This window comes from Mirounga leonina, unplaced genomic scaffold (assembly GCF_011800145.1).
Source record: "Mirounga leonina isolate KUSES-001 unplaced genomic scaffold, KU_Mleo_1.0 Mir_114, whole genome shotgun sequence".
Taxonomy (NCBI): domain Eukaryota; kingdom Metazoa; phylum Chordata; class Mammalia; order Carnivora; family Phocidae; genus Mirounga; species Mirounga leonina.
This window is the reverse complement of record NW_023270265.1, coordinates 14060503-14082029: the sequence shown is the minus strand read 5'-3', so window position 1 is coordinate 14082029 and position 21527 is coordinate 14060503. Positions and strand designations below refer to the sequence as shown.

General features: G+C 47.4%; 1 protein-coding gene across 4 annotated transcripts in view; it reads left to right on the top strand.

Annotated features, from left to right (window-relative positions):
* The first annotated feature begins 1304 nt into the window (after positions 1–1304).
* The window catches only part of ARHGAP22 (Rho GTPase activating protein 22), a 169092-nt gene continuing 148869 nt past the window's right edge, over positions 1305–21527 (top strand). Inside the window, exon 1 of one of the 4 annotated variants that reach the window (XM_035023670.1) lies at positions 1305–1579. In XM_035023670.1, the coding sequence (XP_034879561.1) occupies positions 1528–1579 (52 nt within the window). In that variant the 5' untranslated portion in view covers positions 1305–1527. The remainder of the gene's footprint in view (positions 1580–21527) is intronic. The other 3 variants (XM_035023679.1, XM_035023620.1, XM_035023640.1) reach the window with 3 other exon arrangements.

Sequence of the window (21527 nt, the reverse complement as noted above, 5' to 3'; positions counted from 1 at the left end):
AGCCCCTGCGCTGAGCTGCAAGCCGCCCTCTGGTCTGGGGCCCTGCTGCTCTCTCCAAGCAGTGTGGCTTCTTTGGCTGCCTGCTGTCCCAGGTCGCTCCCCCGAGGCTCCACCTGGCAATTCCTCTGTACTGGCCCTGTGCTCCCCTCAGAGAGGCCAGCAGCTGGAACTGTCCACAGAAGGCCAAGGCTGGTGCATGATGATACCGCCCCATGCGGCCTAGGACAGTGCTGTCCAGTCCAGCAGCCCACAGCCCTGCTTCCACCTCATGTGGCCATGACAGCCCGAGTCCCTGCTCTTCTGCAGCCTGCAGGGGGGAAGGGATCTGCCCACACCGAGTGCTGGCCATGCTTGTGTTATCTGGGTGCTGGGGATTGGTTCTGTGATCACAAACACGCTACACGGGCGATACTGCAGAGACAGGGGAGCAGAGGAGACGAGAAGGGGGGTAAGAAGAACATTCTGGGGGCTGTCCTCCCAGGGGACGCTCCTGGCCTCTGTAAACTCCATATGTATTTAAATGGGACAGCACCGCCCCCTGGGAACTGCCTTTCCCTGAAATTGCCAGGACCACGACGTCAGGGGCGCCTGGGTGGCTCAGGTCATGATCCCAGGGTCCTGGGATCGAGCCCCGTATCTGGTTCCCTGCTTGGCGGGGAGCCTGCTTCTCCCTCTCCCTCTCCCCCACTTGTGTTCCCTCTCTCGCTGTGTGTCTCTGTCAAATAAATAAATAAGATTAAAAAAAAAAAAAAGACCACGATGTCAATGACATGGATGGCTGCCTAAACATCACTTGGCAGTTTCCCAATCGGGATTTTCTTTCCGATTTCCCACATGTGGAAATGATGCAGGGATGGCGCTGAATTTTCCAGCAATGGAACAAAAGGCCTCATCCTTAGCAGCCAGAGTACCAGGCTGAGGGTCTGCTGCTGGCTGCTGTGGGGGCTACGTCTCTCCATGCAGGCGTGGGGACCATGTCCTCGGTCTCCCCACTAGCAGGACTGGGGCCCACACCAGCTGGGAGTCACAGACAGCATCTCAGCAGTCTCTGCGTGCTTGCAGGTCATTGTCTGTAGCCCCTTTCTAGACTGTGTGGGAAACACAGCTCCTTCTGAATCCAGGTCAGCTGATGGACAGGACCAAGCAGAGCATCTGACGTGTGAAGGGCTTTGCTATTTTGCAGCCTTCCTCGTCTTGTTGATGCCCTGCTCGCCCGGAGGGGCAGTTGTCATTATTGTTCCCATTTAACAGATGAGGAACTGATACCCAGCGGTCCCGTGACTTGCCCAAGGCCATTCCAAGATCCCTGGGCCCACTTGTATTTAAGAGACTAATTCCTCACAGCAAGGCTTCTTGTTCAAAATCCAAGAAAACACCAGATAAAGGGCATTCTAAATATATTTCTTTTCTATAGATGCTGATCTCCTGTTACTGGAAAACAGGAATTAGCTTGTCTGCTTGAGGATGTGGTTGGTTCTTTATAAAAAGGATACACAAGAAATTTGCACATAGTCTGCCAGCTTCATTATGCTGCCGACAGCTTCCAGCAAAAGAAGAACATTTGCAGCCAGATATTTCGGTAAGAATTTTATTTTATTCTATCTGGACTATGATTACCTTTGCTCTTGGCTTCTGGCTTGAGAGATGGGGTCACTTGAGGCTGAGAGATGGGGTCACTCGAGGAGCTGTCTTGGTCCTGTGGGCTGGAAGCATTAAGGGGCATCATCTGTGGTCAAGGCCTGGGCACTGGCTGATGGTGCCCACAGACCTCACCCCTGAACTTGGGAGCTGTTCTGTGTCTGCCTGAAACACAGAGCCTTCAACATGACCATGATCGTTGGAGGGATTTGAGTCCAGTGACTCAGGGCTCTGATGACATTCAGAGTCTGGAAGGACCACCATGCCCAGAGACTGTGGGGACAAGACAGGTCCTTCACGGGGAAGAAGGAACATCCTAGAGCCGCCCTGTATCCTGCTTGGAAGCAATCCAGCCAGGCAGTTGGTTCAGTAGCCCCCAGTAAAGTGCCAGGAGGTAACCGAGGCACAGTGAGACACCCCTCAGGGTGGGTCACGTGCAGGTGCTCTGTGGGTGGTCGTGCAGCTGCTTTTGGGAGGGAGCACACAGATGCTGGCTGGGTGGTTGTGCCGTGGTGTTTCATGTTCTTTGGACCTGGACACTTTCCGAGGATGATTGAAATCCCAGATACCAGAGGAAGAAACGCAGACAGTGGTCTTCAACCTAGCTCTACGTTAGAATCATGAAGGAGCTTTTAAAAAATCCCCAGATATTTTTAAATACTGGGAGATTGGTCTGGAGTGGGTTCCAGACATCAGCATATTTTTCGGTTCCCAGGTGAACCTCATGTGCCGGCAGGGCCCGGAACCACCCGACCGAGGCTGGGGAGGCTTCAGACGGCACACAGCAGCCCGTGCTGGGGTCTGAGTGGTTGTGTGTAGGGATGAGGAGTCAAGCTCTGTGTTCACAAAGCCAGGTCGCCGGGATCTGACATTGGGCTGGACACGTGCTACGGGACACTGCTCATAATATGTCATCTCCTGGATTTCCCTTTCTACAGTAGGGATGGGGAGCAGCTGAAATTAGCCTTTAATTCTGTTTACTTCCAATGCATTAGGGGTCTGTAAAAGCTCCAGATATTTTCCCCTCAGTTGGGTTTACAGTATCATCTGATTTGAAAGGAAAAGTCACTTGCTTTTGTGGAAGCTTCTGGCCACCAGATTTTCACAGTAAACAGACACCCACCCACCCCCACCCCCACCCCTGCCTGGCTTCAGAGTACCGATGCTAATTCTTTAAGGAAAAGACAAATGAGGTATTGCACGAGATACCTGAATTTAAAGAAGTTGGTTGAATTAAATTTTTAAGGGCAGTGAAATTCACATAACCCAATTAACCATTTTAAAGCGAGCCATTAATTCAGCGGTGATTCGTACATTCATGATGTTGTTCAACCACCACCTCTCTCTAGTCCCAAAGCATGTTCACCATCCCGAAAGAAAACCCCATACCCACTGAGCAGTGTCTCCCCATCTCCCCCAGCCCTGGCACCGACCGATCTGCTTTCTGTCTCTAGGACATACCTACTCTGGATATTTCATATAAATGCAACCACACAGCATGTGTCCTTTTATGTCTGGCATCTTTGGCTTAGAGTGACGTGTTAGAGATTGATCACATGGTAGCGTGCATCGGTACTTTTCTTTCCTTTAGACTTAATTAATTTTAAAATCATTATCTGACCACAAACAACTTGGCAGCTTTATAAAAAAGGATCAGCCATGCTGTTCTGTAGAAGGCTTCTGAAAATAGGAAAGTTGGCTAGCAGAGGGGAAACAGTTTCTCCTCCTCATCCTTGGTCTCTCTGGGTCGGCCATTCTGTCTCTCTTCCTCTCTCGATTTCTCTCTTTCTCTCTGTCGGTCTGTCTGTCTCTCTCTCTCTGACTTTCCCTCTTCTCTCGACTCTCTCACCATAGATTCCGGAGGAGGTCATTTGGGAACTTGAGCTTGCTTTTAATGGCTATTTCCAGGGAATTAGGGCAAATGGGAGATTCTTTGGGGTTAAACTGTGGTGCTGTGCTTCATTTCTTCACTCTGCCCAGAGTTTTGTTGAGTCAAGGACCTGCCATGTAGCAGGAAGCCAGAAGCCAGCCAGCACTTTGGTCTCTCATTTGGGGAGACCTGGCTAAAACTCTCACCCAGCCATGGGCACCGCCACTTGTAAGCTTTTCCTGTGGCACGATCCTGCCCGTTTGGACCAGCTGCAGCCTCTTTGCTCACCAGCTTCCCATGCTGCCCCCCACTGGCCTGCCCGGTTCTCTCCCAAGGACTTGTGGCTTCTCCCAATTATCTGACACTCCTGGGTACTTCCCACCATGAGTAGCCAGTGCAAGTCTGAATCATGTTGGGCAGGAAGATGGTAACCTCTGCCCATACTGGGCCAAAGAGTCCAGAAGGAAGGCGAAAGCAGCTCTGAGTCCAGTCATCCCTTGAGGACCCCAGCTCCTTGGCCCACAAGCTAGCCTTCAAGACCAAGGCCAGGGGGCTGCTTGGACTGGGCATCCTCCATCACACCCCACCCCGGTGCCCTCCAACTCTGGCTTTGCTCACTTGGTCTTTCTCTGGAACATCTCTTCTCCCCTCCCTGCTGTGGATGGCAGGGACATGAGGAAACCGCAGGGACCCAGGTGGGGAGGAGAGAGCGTGGGAGAATAGGAGACTCAGAGACAGGGGAATTGAAATCATAGGAAAGGAAGTAGTAGGTGGTACAGGAGAGGTAGGTTGATGCCATGTTAAGAAACTTGGACTCTTTTTCATGGGCACTAGGGAGCTATTGAAAGTTGTAAGTGTAGGACTGATTGGATCAGATTTATAGGACACCTGAAACTTACAATATTATATGTCAACTACACTTCCAATTTAAAAAGAAAGAAAAATAGATCAGATCTGTGGTTACTGGAAGTGGGGCAGGGGGAGAGGGAATTGGAGGAAAGTGGTCGAAGTGTACAAATGTCCCGTTATAAACAAGTCCCGTAGAGGAGTAGAGTGTATAACACAGTGACTGTATTAACACTGCTGTATGATATATTTAGAAGTTAAGAGAGGAGATCCTAGGAGTTATCATCACAAGGGAAAATGCATTTTTTTTTCTTTTTCTCTTTTTTTTGTACCTACATGAGATGGTAACTAAATTGATTGTGGTCATCATTTCACGATAGATGTAAATCAAATTATATGCTGTATTCCTTAAACTTACAGAGTGCTGGATGTCAATTATATCCTACTAAAGCTGGGGGGGGGGGAGAATTATTTATAGGAAGAATGATGTGGCCGAAGTATGTGAAGTCAGCTCTCACCTAGATGCTTATAAAGACCTCCTTACTGGTCTTCCTGATGCTACCTCTGGCCCCTCCATCTCCTCCCAATATTGCAGCTGGAACAAGGCTTTTAAAGCCTAAACCTGATGAGAAGTGGCACTCGCTCAGCACATCCCAGTGGATTCCCATGTCTGTCCTCCAGCTGACTCACCATTACCTGTCACATCATCTCCTGTTTCCCCCCGCTTGCTGAGCACCAGCAACATGGCTTCCTTGCTTTTCCTCAGATGCCCCAGGTCTTCGCATGTGCTCTGCCCTCTCTCTGGAGTACCCTTCCCCCCAGACATCCACACGGCTCACAACTGACCTCCCTTAGACCTTTACCATCTTCTTTTAAGGCTTTCCCTGACCACCTGTCTGTGTCCCAGTAGGATAGGTCATGCAGTAACTGAGTCATGGGTCACCTGTCCATCATAGTGACTCAAACACCCAGGCTGATGAAATAATCACATCCCATGGTACTGGCGGCCAGGCCACGGGGTCAAGAGAGAGACTGAGCTCTAGGAAGGTCTCAGGTGAGCGATGCAGTCTTCAGTCTGGAAGTCCCACAGGTCACACTCATTGCCAGCTCATTGTCCAACTACCCATAAGGAGTCCAGGAAGTGTCATCCTACCATGTGCCTAGAAGGGAGGGATTGGAAGTATTTGGCAAATGCCATGAATGACTGGACTATTTGCAACCCACTCTGACATTCCTACCCTTCTTCCCTGCCTTATTTTTCTTCACATCATTTATTATTATCTCATATGTGTATGTATGAATTTATTTATTTTTTAAAGATTTATTTATTTATTTTAGAGAGAGAGAAAGAGAATGAGCACAGGGGGAGGGGCAGAGGGAGAGGGAGAGAAAAACTTAAGCAGACTCACTGAGTGGAAAGCCTGACCTCAGGCTCATTCTCATGACCCCGAGATCACGACCTGAGCCGAAACCAAGAGATGGACGCTTAACCAACTGTGCCACCCAGGAGCCCCTCATATGTGTATGTATTTACTTTACACACTTAAAGTGTAAAATTCACCCATTCTAAGTGTACAATTCACCCATTCTAAGAGTACAATTCACCCATTTTAGTAAATTTGTAGAATTGTACAACCATCACCATAATCCAATTTTAAGACATTTCTATCACCCAAAAAAGTTCCCTGGTGCACATTTGCAATTAATCCCTACTCCCACTCCAGCCCAAGGAAACCATTGATCTGCATTTTGTCTTTATAAATTTGCCTTTTCTAGACATTTTATGGAAATGGAATCATATATTATGTAGTCTTTGGCATCAGGATTCCTTCACTTAACATAGTTTTTGAGGTTCATTCATGGTCTTGTATATATCAGTGGTTTGTTCCTTTTTAGCTGAATCATACTTCAATTGTACAGATGTACATTTTGTTTACCCACTCACTAGTTGGTTTATTGTTTTACGGCTTAGCGTATGACCTATCCTGAAGAAAGTTCCATATGTACATGAAAATAATGTGTATTCTGTACCCATTATAAGGAGTGTCCTATACATAGCAATTAGGTCAGATTGGTTGATCCTGTTGCTCGGACCTTCTATGTCATTGCTCATGCTCTGTTTAATTGTTCTAGCAATTATTGAGACGGATATGAAATCTCCAACTCTTATTATTCAGTTGTCTGCTATCCATTTTTGCCTCATGTATTTTGAGGCTCTCTCGCATGTGTGTATATTTGTAATTGATACCGCTGCCTCCTGGCCTTGATTGGGTAACCAATCCATCCCTGCACCAGTCTCTCGTTGCCCCTCACCCCTCACACTGACTCACGGTGAGGAGGAAAAGCAGGTATGTTAGTTTGCTCTAGCTGTCACAATAAAGTATCACAGGCTGAGTGGCTTAAACAACAGAAATTTATTTTCTCCTAGTTCTGTAGGCTAGAAGTCTGAGGTCAAGATATCGGCCAAGGTTAGTTTCTTCTGAGACCTCTCCGCTTAGCTTGCAGATAGCATCTTCTCCCTGTGTCTCCACATGTCTTCCTCTGTGTGTGTCTGTGTCCCAATTTCTTCTTCTAACCAGTTATGTTGGACTAGGACCTAATGACTTCATTTTAACTTAATTACCTCTTTAAAGACCCTACCTCCGAATACAGTCACATTGTGAGGTGCCGGGGGTTAGGATTTGAATATATGACTTTTAGGGGGGATACAGCCCATAACATCAGGAAGGAGCCCTCTTGTTTTTGTGGGCTCCGAGTTGGCAGCCCTAAAGCGTCTGTGCCCCAGGAACAAGGAGGCTGGGGAGAGGCTCGGCAGAGCCCCTAGTGAATGTCTAGACAGAAACTCTGCCAGACACACTGTCCGCTGGGGAGCCAAGCGGAAGCCCACACTCACCCACCCCCAGCGACTGAACCAAGGAGGGGCTGAGTCAGAGGGTTTCCTTAGGGAGCCATTTCTTACGATGATTTCTGTTCCTGCACATCTGGGAGAAGTGATTTGACCCTGAGGGTGATTGCAAAATAGCAAACCTCAGAGAGGGCTCACAGCCCTTCTGCTCTCTGCAGCTCCCCCTCCCCTGCAGTCTCATTTAATGCTGCCCCTGCTTCCTCGGGGCAGAGCAGCTCCCCCTGGGCAGAGCAGCTCCCCCTGTCCACCAGATAAGGAAGCTGAGACTCGGGGAGTACTTTTTGACTCCTGAGGGCACCCAGCCAATGAGTGGCAGAGGCAGGACTCAACCCAGATCTGAGCTGACCCATCTCTAGTGCTCATTCACAGCTGAACCTCTGCCTTTAGGGACATCGACCACAGCCTTGGCCACGGCCATCAAATCCCCCACCTGAATCTGAAACATGCCCATCCAGCTCCCTGCAGTAGGACTGGGTTAGTGGTGCAAACTGGCTTCTCTCAACACATTAGATGGCTGTCAGTGCCATCCAGAGACCCCAGAAACAAGGAGAGGAGGAAGAAGCATCCTGGTGACCTGGGAGGAAAGTGAAGATGAACATGGGAATGTAGATGCCCATGGCCTTGACCTTCAGATAGCTGCCCTAAATGCCATCTCAGAGTCAGGGCATCCTGAAGACCAGTTCTGCCCAGTGTTCTGTTAAGCAATGGCCCTCCCTCCTCTACCCAGACCTCTGCTCCCTCCTCCTCTTTGCCGCATGTTGTGATCCAAGTCCTGTTACCTTACCAGTGCACAGGGAAAGTCAACAATCCCACCTTGCTGCTGACATCATTTTCCCAATTCTGAAAAGATAAGACTAGTCTTTGGAGAAAGCCAGGTCTGGATGTAGATCCTAGGCCCACCACTAACTCTATGAGCTTATTCAAGTTACATAATCTCTCCATTTGGGTTCCTCACTATAAAAGGGAGATCATGAGAGGTCATATCACAGAAACTTTATAAGGATTACATATCTAATAAAAAAAAAAAAAACAGAGCATTTAAGGGAGGGCACAGAGTAATTCTTGAATGAATAAGAATTCCTGTCCAGACAAACCACTGGATTCTATTAATCACTGGCTCTGAGCTGTTGCCTTTGACAATTTTTTTGAAAAGAAAGTGGAATGATCAATTTGTGCCTCATGGAGACTCTGTGTAGGGGCATAGGGACCCTCTCCTTGGAACCAGGCACCTTGTCTTATTTCTCCAGTGTTCAGGGAATGCTAACTCAATACCAGTCAGCTGAGGGTCCCAGAGAAAGTCAGACTGTCATAGAGATGAAAGCTAGCTGGGACCTCAAAGGTGGCCAAGCCTGGGAAGTTCACTCAAGGGTTCTCTAACAAAGGGTTGATAGTTCATTTAGTCACTCAGCACACAGTCGTTATGCCAGGCATTGTTCCAGGCACTGGAGATACAGCAGGTAACAAAACTGATAAAAATGCCCACTTCCTGGAGCTCGTTCATCACTTGTTACAATCTAATGGCGAGATCTAAAGAAAGCTGTTCTTTGAAGTCTTCCATGTAGATCATGGGCCTCTGGGAGGTGAATCAGGATCTTCTAGGGACAGGAAAGTGGGAGGTACAGTAGGAGTTGTTTGAAAAAGAATAGTTATTCTGTAGCAGCTATAAAATTTGACATGGAAAAAGCTTGGAAATTGTCATTTCCACCCATACAACAAGGAAAAAAGTAAATGAACTTCAAATCAATGACTTTTCTTAGACTCATCAGAAAATAGAGGTCCCAAGGCAAACCACCACCACAAATCTGGAAACATTGGGTAATTTAGAAAATAAAGCCAAGATCAGTTTACCTGAAGCAGAAGCCACTGGAATCATGATCTGGTATGAACACTGAAATGCTATATTTGACTTCCTGCTGGAGGTGGGCTATAGATTAGCTTGAGAGTGAGAAACTCTTGAGGGCCCAGAATCAGCCACTGGGAGGGGCACACTTTCATGGGCTTTACCTCCAGGAATGCCACCAGATTCTCAAGATGAAGAATCAAGAAAAATCCCTGTATGCGTTGGACAGGGTTGGAAGGGAAAAGTAACCACTGGGAAAGATGACCAGAATGTTCTCCATAACAAAAGCCTGCCCTCCAAGTAAAACCACTTACCAGAGCCATAGTGACCTGGTGGGATGGTAATTACCCAACTATCTAGACTCCTTCTCACCTCAGGGGAGGAAGAAAAAAGAGGGGGTGGCCTATTTAATACTTCTGAGGGTCATAGCCCAGGGACTCAGGCCCACAAAAAGCCTGAGAATTAATCACAAGATTATAAAATGCTTTCCCTCCTCACACCTCACCAACACATCAGCTGGGCTCAAGTGTAACAGTGCATCGCAGCTGAAGGAACGGCAAACGGAGGCTCTATTTAGGAAGGAGTTCTTAGGGAAACCCAAAGACCATAGAGAAAGGAAAAAAAAAAAAAAAAAAAACAAGGAAGTCAGAAAAACTGAAGCCTCTGGCACTTACAGGTACCATCAACGTTAATCACAGCACGGCGCCCAGCCAGATTAACATAAAACCTCAAACCAAGAGCTACTCACTTCAGTTTCTGTTACCCAATACATTATGTATGGCTTCCAACCAACAATTACAAAACATACTAAACAGCAAGACAAAAAACACAGCCTGTGGGGAAAAACTAAGCACACATAAAGAGCTTGGAAGTCACCACTCCATCCTAAGAACAGGGACAAGCTGAACAGATTGGAAAATCAACCACCCTTCTGGGAGCCGTAAGAGAAGGGAGGACACAGGGCAAACCACTGCCTCCAGGATTGGAGACAGACAAGCAAGCACAAAGAGTCACAACTACAGCAGATTCTCACACATAGATGCCACCGTGGGAACCAGTCCCAGCAGAGGGAAACCTGCAATGTAGCTGATGAATTGCTGGAGGCTCGGTGTGGACGGCTCTAAGAGTTAAGAACTCCGGGGCGACCCAGTCATAGGGGAGCCCCACAATACTGTGTGATTTACCTCTAGGAGCCTGGCCAGGTTCCCACAGTAAGTATCAGCAGGAGGAGAGGAAAAGGAACCATTTTTGACTAGCGTGCTCTGTTCTTAACAAGGCCTGACGTCAAGGGAAACTAGTTCATCAGAGCCCAACGTAATGGAGTAAGATCAGAGCCTGACTGACCAAAAGAACGTCAATACCCAACTCCAGGCAGCTCTAGCCAAGCAGCAGAACCAGACTCAGACATGGCAGAGATTTTGGAATTGTAAGGTGGAGAATTTAAAATAACTATGATGAGGGTGTTACGGACTTTCTGACGATACCATGAGTTATCTCACAACAGCTGTGAGGTGGGGATAAGCATGGAGGAAGTTTATGGGGACCAGCACCTGTGAAGAGTCAGCAAGCAGGACTGAGCAGAGGGAGAAGCTGGACTATGATGGAGGCACAACAGAGCCTCAGTCAACTGCACACTCAGCCGAGGCTGGGGTGGGCGCTGGGGGCTGTGCTGAGTCGGGGCGAGAAGATCAGGCCTTTATACCCCCACAGTGACCAGCCATGGGTGACGGCTGCCCCCAGGAAGGGAGGGTACCTTAGGTGAGGACATCTCCAGGGCAGGCAGAGGAGGGGTGCTGCATGTCAGTCCTCGGGGCATGCAGGCTACACAGCAGAGCCCACGACAGGCCATCTCTAGATTTTCACGGTTACAAACAATGCTGTGAATGCGCTTTTGTCTGCAAGATAATGCATCTGCAGGATACAGCCCCCCGGGGGCTGACCTCCTGGGTCAGGGGTGAGCCCTCTGTTCCTCCCTGAGTCCTGTCACTGGGCATCGGCTGCCTGTGAAGGGTGGCGTTCCTCTCTCCACTCAGACTTCCTGGGCTCAAGGACGGCAAGGCAAGCTCTGACCCTCCCCGGCGGGACACATGACTATGCCCCTACATCTTACCTGGACCAAAGAAAGGGACTCTGGGGTGGGGGGGGCACTGCATGGAGAATGATGAGGAGTTTAGGCCCATTTTATGATGAAATCCTGTCAGTTATGAATATGCTTTAACAAATATTACTGAGTCCGTGACTTGATGACTTTCAAAAGTCTTTATCCTTTTTTTTTTTATTTTCAAAAGTCTTTATCCTTTAAATCTGCTAACAAGGTAACCAGGGAGAATGAAATGCCTTGAAAGCAAATTTCTGGGCCTGTCAGTGGTTTGGGGGCCTCCGGGGTGGGCGGGTGCAGCTCACAGAACAAGCAGTCAGCTCCATCACACACGTACCATCTGGTGGTGATAGTGCTCACTTCAGAAGTAGTTGGAGCCATCTGGTATCAGGCACCCCCGCAGGCTGGGGTTGAGATGCTGGCTTAGCCCCTGCTTGCGGGTGGCCTGGCACATATCACTGACCACCTCTGGGCCTTACTTTCCTCTTAGAACAGGAATAAACAAGACCTCTTTGGAGGGTGGTGTGTGTGAACCATGATATCGGGGCTTGGTGCGTGGTATGTGCTCAGCAAATGGTAACTGCTAACGTAGGATTGCCCCAGTCTGCACTGAAGGGAGGTGCTCCCACCGGGGCACAATATGCTCCTTACTGGTGGGGCCGGCTCTGCGTGAGTGCATGGTTGCGAAGGCAGGGCCATCCTGAACAGAGAGGGCAGGCTGGATTCACGTGCCCGCTGCGAGCAGGGGAAATAGGCCTGATGTCAGTCCCCTGCTGTCACCTCTGGCTATTGCCCTTTCTTTGAATCCCAGAGTACTGTGTTCAAGCCTTAGGGACTGATTCTCCAGGCAGCTCACAGTATAGGGCCAGGGCCCTGAGGCTAGACAGTACCTTTCTGCAAATGACAGAGGTACCCTTCTTCAGGCTGAGCCAGCCCCAGGCCCAGACCGCAGAGCCCGGCCTGAACGAAGCCCCCCGCGTCTCTTCTGCTAGGCAAACTGGCAGCCGGGCCCAAATGCCCAGCCCCACACAAGTGTTCTTACGGTGTGTGCCCCAAATTATAAGTTTGGGATCTTCTGTGAATCCCTTGGGATATTGGCAGAGACTGATATTCAAAATTGCAAATTTGGAGACAGGAGAAAGATGCCATGGACACGGGCCCAAGCTGTTCCCCATGGCCCTGCCCTCGGAGAGACCAGAGCCCTTGCACAGTCCCTGGTTCTTTGCTCTCTCCCAAACCCTGCCCTGGACATAGGCCCAGGAGGGAGTGTGACGGGCCCTGGCCTTGAGGGTTCATATCCAGAGGGAAGATGACAGCCGTGGATATTTGTCTTACCCTCTCTGATTCTGACACCAACTGGGTACCCAACAATTCAATTCAATTCTGCACCAGCCGTTCAAAATTAGCACTGCCCCCTCAGGTTACAGTCCCAGTCCCACAAAACTGCCCCCACTTCAGACACTAGTTGCCATGCCCAGACACTTCTGTCCAACTTGACTACAAACTCAGGGATTCACGTGACCCCCGTCTCAGCTTTAATAATTGCTCAAATGGCTCACAGAACTCACGAAAAACACTTTGCTTACTGTTACTGATTCATGTTAAAGGGTACAACTCGGGGACAGTCAAATGGGAAGAGATGCATAGTCGAGGCATGGGGTGAAGGTAGCACCCCATAGCTCCCCGGGCATGCCACCATCCCAACACCTCCAAGCCGGAAGCTCTGTGAACTCTGTCATCTGGACGGGGTGGGGGGAGGGGGGTTGGGGAGATTTTATGACATAGGCATGATTGATCCAACCATTGGCTGTTGGTGATTGAAATCAACTTTGCGTCCCTCCCCCATCCCCAGAGGCAGGGGTGGGAGTGAGAGGGGGCACTGAGAGCTCCAGCCCGCTAATCATGTCTTGGTCTTCCTGGAGGCCAGCCCCCATCTTAAAGGTCTCTAGGGGCTTAACATAGACACAGGTGTGATCGAAAGGGGCTTGATATGAATAACTAAGATGTTCCCATTGCTCAGGAAATTCCTAGAGTTCTCAGAGTTCTGTGCCAGGAACCAGGGACAAAGACCAAATATAAATTTCCCATTACACACGCCCTCCGTGCGAGTGTCCTAGGGATGAGGACTGTGTTCTCCCAAGTTGGATCCTTCCACAGTTCTCGGCACTGGACCTTGCGTAGCATTGGTGGTTAACAAGTACACACGGAGAAGAAGGGGTTGAGTGTCTTCCACCTTCCCTGAAGCCCCAACGGTGTTGCCATGGGTTTGAAACGGGGCTTCAACTCGGGAGACAAAAACTTAACAAGTGTCGATGTAGCACTTCCCAGAAGCTACCATTTATTGAACACCTACTCAGTATTAAGCTTCATCTCTGTGTTCACGGGTCATCACCATGGCCCCGAGGGCTGGATATCATTAGTCCCAAGAAGGATCTGAGAGGCTACGGCTCAGGGGCTGTTAGGATTCAAACCCAGCCTGTTTCTCGTGAACCCCCTGTCGGGTGTCCTGGCTGAATCAGGGCATGAGAAATTCAAAGCCAAGGAGGTCTGGCTGGGCAAGTCCATGTTATAACTGGGTGCAATTTGGGGGGCGGGTGAGGTTAGCCATTGCAGGATAACAAACCATAAAACTCTGGCTTCAGAGCGTAAACGGTTATTGCTGCTGATGGGTCAAGCTCTCACGCAGCCTTCTGTGCTCTGCTGGCGTGTCCACGGTGGGGATGCTGGTGAGGATGGCCTCCCACATTGTGTGATGGCTGATGGCTATCTGCTAGGGCAAAAACTGGGGTGATGGGGCCACGTGTCTCTCATGGATGCAGAGAGGGCTGAGGGATTTGAGAGATTTTTGCAATCACTCTACCACAGGAGGGACATGGCTGCTTTTAAGAATTGGATACTTGTTGGGACGCCTGGGTGGCTCAGTCGGTTAAGTGGCTGCCTTCGGCCCAGGTCATGATTCCAGGGTCCTGGGATCGAGTCCCACATCAGGCTCCTTGCTCAGCAGGGAACCTGCTTCTCCCTCTCTCTCCGTCTGCTTGTGCTCTATCAAATAAATAAAATCTTTAAAAAAAAAAAAAAGAATTGGATACTTGTTTTCCTGGATCTCTCTTGGGGCTAGATTTCCTAGAGGTGAGCTAAGCATTGGAGAAGCACTTTCTGTTCTAGGTGACATGTTGTGCATGTATAAACCCACTCCTTTGCTAGGACCCTGGGGTGGCTGAGTGTGGATGGGTATGGAGCAGAGCCTACCTCCTGGGAGCCTTGAGGCTGAGACACCAGCCTGAGCCAAGCCTGGGCCAGAAGACAAGCCCAGCAAAGCAGGTGTGTGAGTGTGCATACTGGGGGGAGGCCGCTCCTTTGCAAGAAAGGGCATTGTAAGGCCCATCTGGTCTAATTCCTGCTAGACTCAGCCATCTTTAAGCTGAAGGAGAGTTGGGAAAGCACTCCTGAGTGGAAATGCAAAATAACAGCGCTGGGAGGAACGACCCTTAACTTGGGCGTATTGCAAGTATCAAGTGCGTGATTTTGAAGCCATTCAATGCATTGCCACGTGCCCTGGTGTCAGTGTCACATTGTGATTCGGATGTAAATCCTAGGGACAGATGGATCTGGGCTTAAATCCCAGCCCCACCCTGACTCTCTGTACGACCTCCGTTAGGCCACCACAGCCCTCAGTGCCACGGGAGGTCACGATGGCAGCTAACTCAGAGTGATTTGAGCTAAAGTACTTCCACAGTTGTGTGTACTCATAAATGCAATTTGATCATAACATATTCCTCCCTGCTGTGAAGGTATGAGTCATGGGAGAGGAGCTCATTCGTGAGACTTCCTCTCTGACCTCTAACTTTCCCACAGCCCCGTTATCCCTGTTTTACATATGAGGGAGCTGAAACTCAGAGAACACAAGCCACAGGCCCAAGTTCTCGGAGCTACCTTGGAGCAGGTGGAGGATTTGAACTCAGGTCTCGTGAGACATAAAGTCTAAGTAATCTCCTTGACTCCCCAGGCCTCCCTTGACTGACTCCTTCTAAAAGACCTCTGGTGACCAAATCCTAGAAGAGCATAATGGTCACAAGACATCATGTGTTTTGTGTAGATATTTTACCTACTCTTCACTCAACACGATGGCTTAGCTGTGGTTACCTGAGAATCACCCTTATTTTCAGGGAAGCGACAATTGTTAATAGGAGCAGGGCCTCCCATTAGGGTTCGAATGTGGTAGAATCCTTTCACCCTGACCACACTGCTCAACATACTTTTCTCTCAGTGACATGAGAACTTATCTTTCTCAGAGTTGGCTCAAAATGGCTATCTTTCTATTGGCCCAGTCATGTTCTCTCAGATCTGGAAGATACCATCGAAGTTATCCAGTCCACAGGAAAATGCTAGAAAATTACTGCATTTTCCAGTAAGAGGGAAAAGATCTGGACTGGATGGGACTCAGAACAGGTGCTTAACATCTATATTTTCCTGGGTTGTCTGAAGAGATGTGCATAGGCCCTTTTATTTAGTCCTCTCAACAGTGCTGGCCAGATGGTATTCTTGTCCCCATTTTAAAGAAGAGAGAACAAAGGCACAGAGAGATTAACTGATCTGTCCAGGGTTCAACCTCTTGTCAGTGGCCAACCTGGCGTTGGAAGTCAAGTGTGACTACAGAGGCTGATTCAAGAAAAGCAACTGAGAAATACACACACCTACCTCAATATTAGGGAATTGTATTTCACAAGGAGAAGAAAACACTCTAACCACTCGTCATTTCAGGAAGTGGTATTCTGTGATTGATTTAACTTCCTCTTGAGAAATCTAAGAGCAAATGAGTCACAGTGACTCCAGGCCAGGTTCCTCTTTTCGGGATGTGCCCCAAACATTCTTGTTGTGGCAGTTTCTATGTCAACTTGTACCCCACCCACCCCCCCGCCCCAGAGATTGGACCTGGTTTTCTCTGAACCAGGAACTTGGTGATGAGTCCAGATTTCTTTAGCAGCAAGGTCACTCCTTTGCTCCGAAGGGTTTGAAGGGATAGAGGTGTCCCCTGACCTGGACAAGGGGCCCGCTGGGCTCTCCTCTGTTGTTCAGTCCATTTTAGTGTGTTTGGGGCAGAAGTGATACACCCTCTCTCCAAAACCATTCCCAACCTTCCACCAAGGCACCATCGCAAATTTGCCCTAGATGGCTCAGCCATTCATTCAGTGAATAGTTATTAAGGTCCCTGGAGACACAAAGCTGTACAAGGTTTCTGGAAGAAACCCTAGGAAATTTAAGACATACTCACAGAGCTAGGTCAAAACCGTGACTATGCAGCCTTCCTTCACATTGCTACACAGATGCAGATGCTAGGCTGCTTTGGCCAGCACTGGGTGACCAGTTGGGAGCAAGAGAGAGCAGTAGGCGCTCCTAGGGCCCTTGAGCTCAGAGGCAGCCAGGATGGTCTGTTGAAGTCTGGTTGAAAGCAGAAGGGGAAGGCAGAGCTCATAGAATGAGGACCAGACAGAACTAGGAAGTCCCCAGAGGTGGCCAGGCTGGGTCAGCAGGCTGCTGGTCCCTGATGGAGACGACAGAAGCACATTTTGCCTATAGTTACTTCTGGACCAGAGGCTTTTGCTCTTAGAAAGGGGGCTGAGAGGCCATGGACCAGAGTCAGTATTTTCTGAGAATAAACACTGAGCATGGGGAAGGGCAGGGAGATGTGCCACCCCTTGGTGATGAGGAGCCCACCCCCAAATCAGCACAGATCCCCACACTGGGCAGCAGCGGATAGTGACAGAGGAGTGGGACTCACAGACAGCAGGGCTAGAGTGTTTTCCAGGGCTGTCACAACGTGGTGACTTCATGACGGTGAGCACACCTGTGCGAGGGTGAGCCTGTGATATGTGTCATTCTATACATATACACATATGTGTGGATGGTGAAGCCAAGTTCAAGGGGACGTGTTCAGTTGTGTCTCAACCTAGGGTGATCATGTGCCTGGGACAGAATGTGTGTGTATGAGTGTGAGGGTGTGTATGTAAGACTGTGAGGGTGTGTGTGTGAGTGTGCGTGCACGTGTGTGCATTGTGTGCATGCACACATATGAGCGTGTGCACATGTGAGTGCATGTGTGAGGGTTAGCAGTTTCATATGTCTGCCTCCCCCTCTCACAAGATTATAGGCTCTTAAAAGCAGAAGTCCTGCTTGTCAGGTTACCTGTTTCATAACTGACATAAAGGAAGCTACATACCTATATTTTGTGGAGTGTCAAATATGTTCCAAGCATATGCTACCTGCTTCAAATCCTGGTCTCATTTCATCTCCATCACCACCCTGGGAGGTGACAATTGCTGCTCCCATTTTGCAGCTGAGGTGACTAAGCTACCAAGAAATGAAGTGGCTTGTTAGATCCACTCAGCCAGTGCATGGTGGGGCCAGATTTTGATCCCAAAGCCCAGGCTCTGTCCGTGATATCACACCGCCTCCCATAACCCAGCAAACAGAAATGAAGAACAATAAAAGCTAATCAGATGATAGAAGCTCATCGGAACGTTGGGTCTGCAGAGGGCTGTCCGGGGCTCTGAGCCCTCGGCACTGGTATTTGGTGTGTGCCAAACTGTAGCGGCTGCACGCCTGATCAGTGGGCACAGCGAGTGTCCCCTCCAGCTCACTTCCTCTGAAGTCACCTCCCCCCTCCACTCCCTGTTGTATTTACATCAAGAGACTGCCTGCTGAGTTACACAGAGCTGTAAACAGAGAAGCCACATTTGGGAAGGCTTGAAATTATTGACCAAAACACAAGACTCACATGCCAAAGATGTCAAAGCAAACCGCAGACTAGTGAACAAACTCTTTTAATGTGCAGTGCAAATAAGTGTGTTACCTTCATCGGTAAGAACATAGATTTCATGGCGGCTGTTCCTGAGGATATGTCATATTGCGGGAATATCTGTTACCTCCTGGTATGAGAATTCAGCTCTTGGGGCCAAAATCTTGGGAAAGGATGAACCAGTAGTGGTTCTTCGCAGAGTTTACTGGGTTGTCAGTGCACAGCTGGTTCTTGCTCATCGTGTTGTATTCTTATACACACTCTTGTACATGTCCTTATATAGTGTTCAGCAGTTTGCAAAGAGCTTCCATGTACACAGCCTTCCTACCTTAGCATGGCCCATTTGGGATGGGCAGAAAGGAAATTATCATCTCTGTTTGATGGCACAGAAAAGTTAAGGGACTTGCTCAAAGTTACTCAGATCAAGGCTGGTGAAGCCAGGAGTCAGACTCAGGTCTCTTGCTCTTCATCCTCTCAGCTCCCCACTGTAAGAGCTGTTTTCAGCTGGCCGTAGCAATCATTTCCATTTTAGTTTAGTTGGAGCCTTAGTCATCCCTTGCCTAGATCATTCCAATCCTCCTGCTCAATCCTCAGCCTCCAATACTCCCAAAGAGCCACCTTGAACACCTTGCGAGCCATCTTGTTATGAGCCAGCCTCTTGGGTGGGAAGATAGATGAGCCCGGATGCTGTGAGTGGAGAGAAGGAGTGTTGCTTCCCTCACAGAGGTAAGGAACAAAGTGGGTAGGGTGCAGAGTAGGGAGCCACCCCTTTACCCGTAGACAAAGACATTTAGGAAACAACTTTCACACTGAAGTCAGCAACCATGACAAGCGCATCTCCCTGTGTTGTGGCCAAAATCACCACTGCACTGGGGCTTGATGTCCAGCCCACATGTTTGGGCTATTCTGGGTGCCTTGCAATTCCATATAAATTTTAGAATCAGCTTGTCGATCTCTGCAAAGAAGTCTTCTGGGATTCTGTTCAATCTGTAGATCATTTTGGGGGGTATTGCCATCTTAATGTTAAATCTTTCGATCATTGAACATAGAATGTTTTTCCATTTATTTAGATCTTTTCAGCTAAATTCCTTTCAACAGTGTTTTCTAGTTTTCTGAGAAGAAGTTTTGCACTTGTCTTATTAAATTTATCCCTGTATATTTTATTCTACTTGATGCTGTTGTGAATGGAATCTTTTTTTTTTTTTCTGAGTTCATTCTCCGATTATTCACAGCAAGTGTGTAAAAATACAATTGATTTTTGTATATTGATCTTGTTACCCTTCAATCTTGCTAGTCTCATCTACTAATTCTAATAGTTTTTTAGTAGATTCCTTAAAATTTTCTATGTACAAGATCATGTCATCTGTGAACAGAGATAGTTTTACTTCTTACCTAATCTGGATACTTTTATTTCTTTTTCTTCCCTAACCGCCTTGGCTAGAACCTCCAGTACAATGTGGACTAGAAGTGGTGAGAGCAGATATCCTTTTAAATCTATTGAGACTTGTTAGGTGGTCTAGCATTTGGTCTGTTCTGGAATGTGTTCCATGTGCATTTGAGAAGAATATGTATTCTGCTGTTCTTGGGCAAAGTATTCTATAAATGTCTGTTAGGTCTAGGTGGTTTGTAGTGTTGTTCAAGTCCTCTATTTCCTCATTGATGTTCTATCCATTATTGCAAGTGGGATATTAAGGTTTCCAATTACTATTGTTGCACTATTTATCTCTTGAGTCTATTTTTGCTTCATGGACTTTGGTGCTCTATTGTTAGGTGAATATATGTTTATAATCATTACATATTCTTGATGTACTGACTCTTTTATTAATACATATTGTCCTTCTTTCTCCCTTGTAATAATTGTTATCTTAAAGTATATTTTGTCTGAATTTAGTACTCCACCCCAACTCTTCTTTGGTTACTGTTGGTGCGGGTTTCTTTTTCAATCCTTTCACTTTCAACCCATTTGTGTCTTTGAATATAAAGTACAGTAGTCCCTCCTTACCCATGGTTTCAACTTCCCCAGTGTCAGTTACCTGTGGTCGAACATGGTCTGGAAGTAGATAATCCTCCTTCTGATGTGTCATCAGAAGGACAATACTAGCCTAACCCTATTCACATTGCCTATGTCATTCACCTCATTTCATCTCATTACATAAGTATTTTATCATCTCGTATCATCACAAGAAGAAGGGTGAATACAGTATAATAGGATATTTTGAGAGAGACCACATTCATATAACTTTCCTTACAGTATATTGTTATAATTGTTCTCTCTGTTTATGAATTGTTGTTACTCTCCTACTGTGCCTAATTTATAAGTTAAGTTTTATCATAGGTATACAGGTATAGGAAAATAACATAATATATATAGGGTTTGGTACTATCTGTGGTTCAGGCATCCACTAGGGGTCTTGGAGCATATCCCCCATGGATTAAAGGGGGCTACTGTAAGTCTCCTTAGACAGCATATTGTTGGTATCTTTTTAATCCATTCTTCCACTTCAGCCTTTTAATTGGAGAGCTTAACCCATTTATATTTAGTGTAATTACTGATAAGGAAGGATTTACTTTTGCTACTTTGCTATTTTTTTTCTGTGCCACATATCATTTTTTGTTCCTCAGATCTTTAATTACTGACTTCTTTTGTGTTAAGTAGATACTTTCTGACATACTCTTTTAATTCCCTTGTTGTTCCTTCTTTTAGTATATATTTTTGGGTTATTTTCTTAGCAGTTGCCTTGGGGATTACATCTTAATTTATAGCAATCTACTTTGGATTAATACCAACTATACAAAACCTTTTTTTAGGTATCTCTATCCCCACACACATATTTATGTGTGTGTTACATCTTCATACACTGTGTGCTTTATACATTGGGTACTCATCATCATAAATTTGCCATTATTGTCTTATACAGTTATCTTTTAAATCAGATAAGAAAAAAAGAGAAGTTACAAAGAAAAATACATTAATCCTCTCTTAAATATTTACCTGTATAGTTTATTGCTGTTCTTTATTTCTTCACGTGGATTTGAGTTACTGTCTAGTGTCCTTTCATTTCAGCCTGAAGGACTCCTTTTAACATTTCTTGGTGGGCAGGTCTGCTTGCAATTAGCTCTCCTAAGTTTTGTTTATTTGGTAATGTGTTAATCGTGCCTTCATTTTGGAAGAATAATTTCATCAGATATTGAATTATTGGTTGACAGGATACTTTTTTTCAGCACCAAAGGCTAAATATGTCACTGCAGGTTAAAGGAAGGTAGTGTGTGTGTACCAGATACTCAACAAAGGGCAGAGGTGCCCACCCAGACAGGAGTTGAATTTTGAACAGATGAGGATGAAAGAGTCTGGAAGGAAAGAAGTGTCTGTCAGAGTGGGAAGACCCCATCCAGCTGCCCCTTCTGGGAGAGCTGAAATGACTGTCAGTCATAACCCACGAGAGCCTCCCCTGGGAAACAGGACAACAGGCTGCAGAAGACTGCAGCCATGGTTAGGAAGTATAGTCTGTGGTTTCTAGTCTGAGACAAGCGATG